This window comes from Natrix helvetica (genome assembly GCF_964273705.1).
Source record: "Natrix helvetica genome assembly, chromosome: 2".
Taxonomy (NCBI): Eukaryota; Metazoa; Chordata; class Lepidosauria; order Squamata; family Natricidae; genus Natrix; species Natrix helvetica.
The window spans coordinates 84,757,557-84,769,206 of NC_138552.1; the positions used below are offsets into that span (position 1 = coordinate 84,757,557).

General features: G+C 39.2%; 1 protein-coding gene across 1 annotated transcript in view; it reads left to right on the forward strand.

The window, feature by feature from the left end:
- Positions 1–11,618, forward strand: part of FOCAD (focadhesin) — a 162,474-nt gene extending 150,856 nt beyond the window's left edge. Inside the window, 4 exon segments of the mRNA XM_081942659.1 lie at positions 3,343–3,440; positions 8,623–8,871; positions 10,627–10,702; positions 11,239–11,618. Of these exon segments, the coding sequence (XP_081798785.1) occupies positions 3,343–3,440; positions 8,623–8,871; positions 10,627–10,702; positions 11,239–11,312 (497 nt within the window). The 3' untranslated portion in view covers positions 11,313–11,618.
- Positions 11,619–11,650: the final 32 nt, after the last annotated feature.

Genomic DNA, 11,650 nt, shown 5'->3' on the forward strand with positions numbered 1-11,650 from the left:
CATGTTCCCCCCCCCCCCCCCAAAAAAAAAGAAAAAAAACCCCTGGGCGATCCACTAATCTCCATTTATTATAATTACTGATAGTAAAGTAATGTATCAAACCTCCTTTTATTCGCATTTGCTAATTATTTTCTCCCAAGTCCTTCTGTAGAACTATGCATGCACCAATATCCCCTCCCCCTCCCCCAGTTCCAGGCAGACATCAGAAAGATGGAGATTTATTGAAGTGCTAGTAGACTGCATTTGGCCTTGTGGAACATAAATTGTGCAAGGTCAGCTTAAATTCTTGGTGCATATTATTTACAGTCCTTTAAAAAAAATATTTCTTCACCCCCCCCACCCCCCCCACCCCGGTTTTCAGATTTCCTGAATGTTGGTATATCTTTTCCTTTTAATTTTATCAGAGCTTTGTGTGAGTCCTACCAATATATAAAGATAATCTGTGGGGGGGAAAAATAACAACAAAGTTTGGTATTTGTTTCACTTATTTCATAAATTTGTCCATTGAGCACTATGCCTGAGTAATTCCTCTCCCACCCCTATCCAGCCAATTCAGTTAAAATAATAAGAGCCAATTGTATTTGAGTATTTCAATAAACAGATTTGGACCCCTCCAGTGGTGGGATCCTGCCGGTTTAACAACTGGTTTGGTGTTTCACTTGCACACTTGCGCTTCATGCATCTGAGTTTTACCAAAGGTAAGTTACTTCTTGGGGAGTAACACAGCTGAAGCGCGGCAATCCACTCTGCTGTGCTAATCAGTTGAGAGGATATAGGTAAGAAAAGCGCAAAGGAGAGCGGGTGGGGCATCCTGATTGTCGGAGCAAACCGGTTCGCTCTCAGCTGATTGTTGGAGCTACCGGTTCATTCGAACCGGCTGAATCTCACTTCTGGACCCCTCCTGTCCTATATAAACCTTACAAACGTTGCCACAACATTACTATACAAATTCTAAAAGTGCACCCTATCCTGCTCTAAAAAGTTTTTGAAGACTTTTATTAAAAAGTTATCGCTACCTATCCGTTTCAGTAGAAAAAGTTACATCCAATTTAGAAAGCTCTAGGCTTTGGTGAAGTACAGTCAGAGACACAGTGTTGAGACAGAGAAGACTTGGGCAATAGTGAATCTTCCCAAGAGTAGTTATCCTGTCCAAATTGATGCAAGAGCACAGCATAAGATCACCAGGAAGTCATAAAGGAGTCACAAACAACATTGTGGATCTTTATGCTTCTCTCACCCTGGTTAAATCCAATATTCATAAATCCACCATCAGAAAAATACTGGATAGAAATGGGATTCATGAAAGAATAACAAGGTGGAAGCCATTGTTTATAAAAGAAGCATTGATCTTCATCTGAGTTCTAAAAACTGATAGGAATTAAAACTTGAAGTAACATATTTTTATTGAAAAAAAATCTGTAAGGGAATCTAATTTGGAAGAGTTATTATCCTACAACTCTTAAAATGCCTGTATGAATGGCCATATCTCCAGAGAACAGGAATGTCAAATTCAAGGATGGCGGATGGATGCTGGCTCTGCCCCCGCCCAGTTTAGCAAAGGGGGAAAGTCCTGATACATCACGTGATGCTGCCGTGACGACGCGAGTTTGACACCCCTGCCATAGAACATAAAACAGAATAGAACATAAAGTAATAGAGTTGGAAGGGACCTTAGAGATGTTCTAGTCCAACCTCCTGCTTTAGCAGGAGACCCTATACAATTTCAGACAAATGGTTGCCCAGATTCTTTTTGAAAGCCTCTGGTGATAGAGCACTCACAACTTCCATTGGTTGATTGCTCTCGCCATTAGGAAATTTCTCCTTAGTTCTAGGTTGCGTCTCTCTTTGGTTAGTTTCCATCCATTGTTTCTCTTCTTGCCTTTTGATGCTTTGGAAAATAGTTTGACCCCTTCGTCTTTGTAGGAGCTCCTCATATATTGAAACAGTGATATCATGTCTCCCATAGTCCTTCTTTTCATTAGACTAGACATACCCAATTCATGTAATTGTTGTTAATGTGTTTTAGCCTCCTGGTCATTCTTGTTGCTCTTCTCTGCACTTTTTCCAGAGTCTCAACATGTTTTTTTATATTGTGATGACCAGAACTGGATGCAGTATTCCAGAAATTTTAGGCTCAATTGTGGTTGTAAGTCGAGGATCACCTGTACTGTGGTTGAGAACTCATTCAATAATTTAACAAAATTTATTTAATTAATTTAATTAAATAAGTTCTAATCAATTGTACCTGCCAGACCATCTTCAATAATAATTCAGTGTAACTCACGTTGCAGTAATTTGAGAGATTATTATAGAAGGGGTCTGTGAAGCTAAACAATCCTTGACTTTATGTGGTCATAGCTCCTGCACCATCTGAAATCGAGGGTTTTTTTGTCACTATAGAGACTATTTGGAGAGAGGGTGGGAGGGAGGGAGAGAGGGGAAGAATGACTCCAAGACACATATGTGTTCTTCAAACTGCTGCGTTAGTCAAAAGAGATTAAATTCTTAAATTTAAGAATCACCTGTCCACTGTAAGCCTGTTTTTCCTTAACTCATCTTCGATTATTCAACCATTCATCAGTCCATTATTGCCTCCAAGCAATTCTCAAAAATCTGCAGACTTCATAGTTTCTGGGGGAAAGGTGATACTGAATTAAGTATCTTACATTTAAAACAGTCTCTGTGGCTGTGTGTTTATGTGTCTTCAAATTAGTCTTGTCTTTTGGTGCCTGGCAGGACAAGTCTCTGTGGTTTTCTTTGCAAGATTCCAAAAGTGATCTACCATTGCCTGCTTCCTAGGGTTGCGAGTGTATGACTAGCCTGAAGTCATCCAGATAGCTTCATGCCTAAAATAGAAGTAGAAGTTGCAATCTCTTGAGTTTTTAGCTTGATACTACACCAATCTGGCTTGTCTGTAGCTGCAAAATAGTGATTATAAAAGCAGTTTCCAATGAATCAGGTCCCACTCCTTTATACAGCCATAGCCATGTCAGCTTCTTGGCAATTACATAAAAGTTTGTTTCTATTGCCATCTTCTGATTTTTGAGTTTCATGTCTAATCTGGAACTATTCTGGGATTTCCTGGTTGCCTCCCATCCAAGAAGTAACTAGCTACTGCCACTTATTGATCATTAGAAAATATTTAAAGCAATACTCTAACACTAACTATTTAAACCCTTACATCCAGTATGCATATCATTTTCAATATATCTGAAGGGAATGTGGTTGTGGAACTCTTACTTGTGTTACGACTGGAAATGTGGAGAAAATGTCCATAAGATTGTGATTACAACATTTGAAAATGGGTGTGTGATTTTGACCTCTCTGCTTTTGCTTTTACAGGAGTCTTAAAACGAATGGAGTGGCTCTTGGAATTCATGGGATATATTAAAAAAGTTTACTTAAATACGGCCTCTATGCAAAGTGTTTCTCCCCAAGAGGTACATTGCTGAAAAATTACATTTTGTTTTCAGACAAGGAAAACAAGTTGAAATGTGTGATTTACTGTATTTTTCGAATATAAGACACACCGGAGTATAAGACGCAGCAAGGTTTTGAAGAGGAAAAATTTTTGCACTCCACAAACTTCCCCAAAACAGCCTGTTTTTCACAAAAACTGGCCCATTTTTCTTCAAAAAAACTGGCCCATTTTTCTTCAAAAAAAGGGCATGAATAGCCCTTAAGAGGCTTGTAGAGTGCTCCTGGGGGGTGGGGGGCAACATTGAGCAAAAAACGGCCCATTTTTTTGTCAAAAAAGGGACATGGATAGCCTTTAGGAATCTTATAAGAGGCTGGGGGGCAAAAAACGGGCCGTTTTTTGCTCATTTCTGCCCTCCGGAGCCTCCAGGAATTCTCTGAAAGCCTTCTAAAAGCTATGCATGGCCATTTTGGTGAAGGGGTGGAGTTACGGGAGGCAAAAACAAGCTGTATTCAGTGTATAAGTTGCACCCAGATTTTCAGCCTCTTTTTTGAGGGGAAAGGCTGCGTCTTATACTTCGAAAAATACAGTAAACTCTTTCTGAGGAATATCAAGAAATGCTTGCTTTAGGACAGTGGTTCTCAACCTTCCCAATGCTGCAACCCTTCAATATAGTTCCTCATGTTGTAGTGACCCCCAACCATAAAATTTTCATTGCTACTTCATAACTTCATAACTTCTCAGCCAAGAAGCTTCTTCAGCTCTGACAGGATAGTGGTGAATGAAGGATTTCAGTCTCCAAGGAATATATATCCTTCCATTCTCACTGTCCTGTCAGAGCTGAAGAAGCTTCTGGGATGAGAAGCCAAACATCTTCAAAGGAAAAACAAAGTCCAGTTGCCTCCAGAAAAAGCACCTTTGGGACATAATCTGATTAGCCCAGGGAACCCGTGTCCCCATGGACTCTGGAATCTCCAACATCTAAAGCGTCCCCCCCCCCGACAGCTGTATAACTGCGGAGGGTTGTTTATCGCAGCGACAATGGCTGTTTTCTTCCTCCTCTTTCCCCGTTCCCCAGGCCATCACACTGGTCGCCCTCCCCTCTCGGCACAGCCAGCCCATCAGTTCCTGCCTCAAGGAGGCTGACTCTTCCCCTCTGGTTGGCGGCAGGTCACCAGCATTTGTTGTCAAAACTGCAAGCGGTTCGCTCTGGAGGAGGCGGATGCCTGCCCCCACCCCCACCCCGGGCCACCTTTACATGCCCTCACTCAAAATCCGGCTTTCCACCTGGGCTCAAAACTCTGACATACATTTCCTAATAAGGTTTCACAGGTATTGGACAGCCCGCGTTTTCGAAAGGGCAAATCGTGGGGGAGAATTAACAAGGGACCCCGGTTGGTTTTTGTGTGTGTGTGTGTGAAAGCACCACAGAGAAAACGTCATGAGCAAAAAGAGCTTGAAATCTGGCCGGAGTTTCTAACTCACTTATTACACCTAGCAGCCACCAGAGAGATCGCGGTGAGTCTCTCCTCCCTCCCTCCCTCCCTCTCTCTCGTTCCCTGCTCCTTTCTCCCAGCTTAAGGTGCTGGGCTTTCTATTCTCGATTTAGCTCCTGTGGCTAATTTGTCCTCAAAGCCTAGGGGAAGAGACAGTGGGAGTTGGAAAAAGATTAAACCTGCAGGAACAGCACCGGGCTCCTAAAAGCCATGTGGCTCCTTCCACGTTGCCAACCGCATTTGTGTGTTCACTACGCGCCTCTTCCTCATGAGGTCTGCTTAATCCTCTAGGCCCTAGAAAGACCATGTATTTTCCAATGGTCTTAGGCGACCCCTGTGAAAGGGTTGTTCGACCCCCAAAGGGGTTGCGACTCACAGGTTGAGAACCGCTGTTTTAGGAGAAGATCATGTTATTATTTCCATAATAAAAATGACAGCGTCTGGAAAAAATATATAGCAAAATAACATTTGGGGATTCATGTTTATAATTTGGAAATTGACCACCAGGAATGCCTGAATAGTGATGAAATCTAGGAAGAAAACATTTGGGGATACATTTAGAAATAGCTGCAATTAAAATGTAAATACTTTGAGGATTCATAAAACTACCTTTATAATTTGCTCTGCCCATGATTTAGCTGAATTGAATTATTCATATTATTGTCATTATAGTGGTAATCCCCAAATACAAGATGTAATGTAAATATAATCTCTATAAAATAGGCATAGGCAATGAAAATCAAGTAAATATATATCCAATAATGTATCTGATATATTAGAAAATGCAAGCCAGGCTTTAATTTTGCATATTTATTTTCTTTTCCATTAGTGTCAGCAGTGGATTGAGCAGAAGTCTGGAAAATCATGTGTTCTTAATTAATTATATATCAATATTTGAACAATAGTTTCTTGGGCAGTAGCAGTAAAACGTATAAAGCCCTGAGCTGTATTTAGATCACTTTAAGCCAAAAACAAATACATTATAGGTTAGCCTTTTATGTGGACCAGGTTAAATTCTGCTCTGTGACTCTTATTGATTCTTGTTGCCTGAGGAAAGCATAAAATTCACTAGCATAGAATTACTTTATTAAGTTACACATTTTATTGTGAATAAGCCCCAAGAGAATAGTAGGACTTGCTTCTGGTTAAATTTGATTTGTCAGGTAGTCCTCAACTTAACAACAGTTCACTTAGTGCAGGGGTGTCCAAACTTGGGAACTTTAAGACTTGTGGACTTCAACTCCCAGAATTCCCCAGCCAGCCGCTGGCTGGGGAATTCTGGGAGTTGAAGTCCACAAGTCTTAAAGTTCCCAAGTTTGGACACCCCTGCACTGTGAACTGTTCAAAGTTACAGCGGCGTTGAAAAAAAGTGACTTATGACCATTTTTCAGACTTATGGCTGATACAGCATCCTCATGGTCACATGATTTACATTTGGATGCTTGACCACTGACTCACACTTATGACCATTACAGTATCTCGGGGTCATGTGATCACCTTTTGCAACCTTCTGATAAGCAAAATCAATGGGGGAAGCCAGATTCACTTAACAACCATGTTACTAACTGAACCATTGCAGTCATTCACTTAACAAATATGGCAAGAAAAGTCGTAAAATGGGACAAACTCACTTAACAAATTTCTGACTTAGCAACATAAATTTTGGGCTCAATTGTGGGCGTACGTTGAGGAACTACCTGCACTGCAAAAACCTCAAATGAAGTTGTTGTTTGAAGTAGTGGTTTGTTTTATATAGCAATTTTTCACCCTAAAACTTAAACATATTACAAAAAAAAATCCTCCTAGAATTGAGTGTTAACATATGTGGGCATGATAGGTAATCCTCAACTTACGACCACAATTGGGACCAGTCACTAAATGATGCAGTTCTTATAGGAGTCATCATGTGGCTGGACCCAATTTTATGATGATTTTACTGTGGTCATTAAATGGATCATGCAGTTGTTAACCGAATTTGCCTTCCTCAATTGATTTTGATTCCTCAGTTGAAGCCGCCTGGTCAAGTTACAAATTGTGATCGCATAACTGTAAGATGCTGCAAACTTCATAAATGTGAGTTGGTTGCCAAGTACCCAAATTATGAGTACATGACTGTCAGCATGTTTCAACGGTCATAACTTTGATGGTGGATCATAGATCACTTTTTCCAAGGCTCTTATAACTTCAAACCATGGTTAAACAACCAGTTTTAAGTTGAGGACTACCTTGCATTTGTGATTTAGAAACTAAAGTGTTCCATATATCTTATCTAGATAGTCACACTAAGATCCTTTGAATCAGGATTTCTTATTCCACCGCACTCCCCTTTTATTTTACTGGGACAATTAGTGTTATTTACTTGGCCAAGGTCACCGAGTAATAGATAGATTGGTTAGGAAAGCATCTCTATTATAGGAAATACTCTTGAAGCTGAATGCAGAAAAATTCCTGATCCACAATTCATTCTCTTATTGTCATACATACAATTTGTCATACATACAATACATACAAGACCCCTTGTGTACTGAATACATTTTAGAGCTGTGCATCACTTTGGAATTAAAGACGAAGGGTGCTTAAGGGCATATAGGACTACTTGTACAGTCCTTGTCCGCACCCCTTAAATCAGCTTTTATCTTTTCTAGGATTGTATGGGTTCTGTTGGCAGCTATAGCATGATCCTGGAAAAAAATATATGCATTTGCTTTAAGCAGCTAGAAACAAATGTTATGTGAATGCCCCTTTTGTCCTTCAAGTTTGAATTCGTGAAGGCTTATTTTTATTTCTTACGTATCTGTTAGATCCATATCCCATCTTTCTTTTAGGATTCAAGGCTGTATACAAAACAGTCACTTCTTCAATTTTGCCCCGCATAACCATCTTGTGAAGTAGGTGGGGTTGAGAGAAAGTGATTGGCCCAGTCACATAGCGGTCTGAAGATAGTTGAAGATGAGCTAAAACTTGGGTTTTCCCAGTGCCAGTCCAAGACTGTATCCACCATATCACAGCCCAAGTAGCCACCATCTTTATCTTACCAACAAGACTACAAACTGGTGCATCCCATTTATAAGAAAATGTCAGAGCTAATTGCTTTGTTCTGGTTAAGCTAATATAAGACAGATGCCTCAGCTTCAATAGAACGCTTTATTAACTTGCTAACACACATAACAACAACAACTGACAGGGAACGCCTGACAGCTATTTATATGATTGCTGTCAGGCGGGCAGCCAATCCGGGGGCTGCAATTCTCACAGCCAATAAGAACAGACCCGGACATTCTTGCCTGGTGCCGATCGTAACTCCGAGGACTTGACATTAATAAAATACGATCTTCCAGATTTGAAATCCGGAACTCCCTGTACTACAATTATTGCAATGTGCGCCAATAGAACTTTTTGCAGAATTTTTTATATTAGACGAACAGGCTTATTTACAGCATAGTAGTATATACTATAAAATATTGTACTTAAGTCATTTCTACAAGCTCACTTGGTTTTTCTAGAAATTAAAAATAAAAGTTTTTTTTTTCCAGCCCGATATAGCTTATGTTAAAAAAAAATGATATTAGCTTTAAGACCATTAAAATGTTCTGGTAACATTCTTTTTCTTAATTGTTTGAACTCCATAATTTGTAAATTATTGTGACTCTAGTCCTTTCCAGACTTCACTGATCCCCTTAGCAAAATGCGCATCTGTTTCCTGTTCAGGCTGTCAGCTTCCTGTTGTGGATTTTCGCTGCTTGTGTGGTTGCCTGGGCCGATCATGACTTGCCAATGCTACTTGGCCTTAGTGCAGACTGGTCTGCCTGGCAGTGTGAAACAATAGACAGAGTCCTTGCACGTGGCTTAGGCAAGCGTCCAGTGGATACTTTGGCAGTCAAAGAGATACTCACTCTTCTTCCAGGTAGCTTGCAAATTCTGTTAACCAAAGAGCCTTGGAAAGAGCAAACACCAAAGGTACGTGTTTTATGTTGCACATGTCCACTGAACTCATGATGGGCTTGAACTTTTTTTTTTATTGCTTGAACTCAGTATTGCCATTCAGAAGACAGTCTGTCTGGTTGGAATTTTTATCCTGCAAGTCGCCCAAGTCATTTAGAGTAATAATTACATAATAATTGCTAAGAAGAACAACAGCAAATGGAAAGTTCCACCAGCTAAAATGGGACAGTTAAAATGTTTGTGTAGGTAATAAAAATAAACGAGAGAGAATTTAGAGTAAAAGGTTTTTTTTTTAATGGAGCCAAATACTCATCCATGTTTTGCACAGAAATCATGAAAACTAGTCTGCCACTATCATGTCTTGACACTAGTTCACTCACCAGTCTGAAAGAATCCTTTGCAGGTTCTGATCTGCCAGCAGCTGGACTCACATATAGTAGAAATGGGAATCTGTAGATTGCAACAGTATATCAATGCAATCGTTAAATAAATCTATAAATATTTTGAGAAATTAAGTGTCATACCTGTTGGTACATTCTCTTCTTGACCAGAAGACCACCATGTCTGCATTCTAATATTGGGATCTGGCTTCAATTCATGCTTGTTTATAGTTATATGTGTTTTATAGAAGGAACTGATGATGAAAGAAAGAATTCCCATCACATCATCTTTCCCAATACATTTTTAAGACCATCGTAACCTCTTTCCTAGCTATGAACTTGTTAGTCTGACGTAAAGATGTTTGGAATATTGGCAGCTTAAACCCAGTGTATCTTCTCTAAGTGGCATGTGGATAATTGCAGCATCCTCCCAAAATCATCCAGTGAAAAGCACTTCACATGAGAAGAACTTGGCATGATTGAAATTAGGGCTGGGCATAAAACACACTGAAGCATGATATGAAACCTGTTGACAGATCTTTAAATGAAATTCAAACTTTCCAGGATTGCATGAGCTATGGAGTTGCATTGGAGAGTAGCAGATTCCTGGGAAGAGATACTGCTGCTCTAAGGAAGATGCATAAAGATGCAATTTAGCATGCCTTTCCCTCTGAAATGCTGCCCAACACTAACAGATTTATAATATTAGGATTACAAAGTAGGATTTTAAGGCATGGCATTGCAGGGAGTTTACAAACAGCGATTAATCTTTCAAAGTCCTGAAAGAATGGCAGCAATGCTGTTCTTCCTTGCTCGCAAGGTAACACGCAGCTCTCACTTATCTCTAATAATTACACAGATCAGCATGCAATATCAATCAGAGTTGGCCAGTAGAATTGAGAACTTCAAATTAGATTATGTGCTAGATTATAAATCCATTTAATGTGTCTCTGTTTTATCATTTCTAAGAAATTGTGTTTTTTGGGGGAAGGTTGCTTTTCAAAGGAATGGTTAAAAACCCACACATTTCTTTGTTCTCATCTTGATTATGTTGAATTGTCTTTAAAATGCATTTCATATGAAACAGTTTGGACTTTATATTTGAAGTCCAGATATATTTTTTAAGCAATAATGACAATTTCTGCAACAGCTTGTTAACTTTAATTGAAGCAGGTTTCTCTGATGTTTTGTTACCCCTCCCTCCCTCCCCTCCCTCCCTCCCAATGCTTTGAACTACATTTCCCATCTGCACCAACCCACATAATCCGTGACTTTTGAGATGGCAATAACTGTATTCCAACATGTCTGGACAAAGTTGAGAAGGCTTAATTGAGTTATTTTAATTTTTTTAAAAAAAATTCTAACATTTGAGTTTTAAATTTATTCACAGTTTATTGACTGGCTGTTTAGCCTAATGGAGAATGCTAATGAAATACTCACTCAATCTTCCAGAGATCTTTTGAAAGGTATGGTAGAAACTGAGTTACTTCCAACTTAGATAAATAATAACGCTTGCTTTTTTTAAAAAAAGGTGATTTATATCAATTTAAAAGCAAAACATGTTTACAAAAGATAGTTATTTAAACTTACTTTACACATCACATTATAATGTTGTGGGACAGTCGGGGGTAGACTCTTTCAACTTCAAGTCTCAGATCTTTGCCTGTATTGGCTGCAACAATTTGGTTAACATCTACTAAAAAAAGGCTACTTCAGGGACTTTGAAATGTTTTTCATATAAATACTTTTCCTAGAGGACGAGACTCTTAGTGGCTTATAGTAGTTACCTTCAGATGTGAAGAACTCAAACAGTTCCTGTTTGTGGGTTTCCCATAAGCACTCGCTGCTCTCAGAAAAAGAAGGCTGGACTTAATGGGCCTTTGATTTAATCCAAGGGCGTTTTACCCATGAAGTTAATTGACTTTCAAATTCTTACAGGCAGGCAACAGTAGAAGACTTGTTTCTGTTTCCATTGCTGATATTGTGTGTATTCTTTTAACAGCTTCTTTATTGGCCCTGAGATCTCTTCCAGAGTTTAAGAAGAAAGCAGTATGGACAAAAGCTTATGGCTGGTAGGGATCATGAAGAAACAGATACCGTATCTGTTGGTGATTCATACCTTGCTAAAAACCTTTTATGCTATGGAATACGAGCTTCTGTTAGAGATATATTGTTATCTTTCCTGGGGAAAGATACTTAATAATCCTCCCTGTTTGAAGATATACCATTTGTTCTATTAATGAGAGAGAAAGAGAAGAAAGAAGGAAGGAAGGAAGGAAGGAAGGAAGGAAGGAAGGAAAGAAAGAAAGAAAGAAAGAAAGAAAGAAAGAAAGAAAGAAAGAAAGAAAGAAAGAAGAAAGAAAGAAAGAAAGAAAGAATGAATTACTATTAGAAATTGGGAGGTAAGGGAGTTT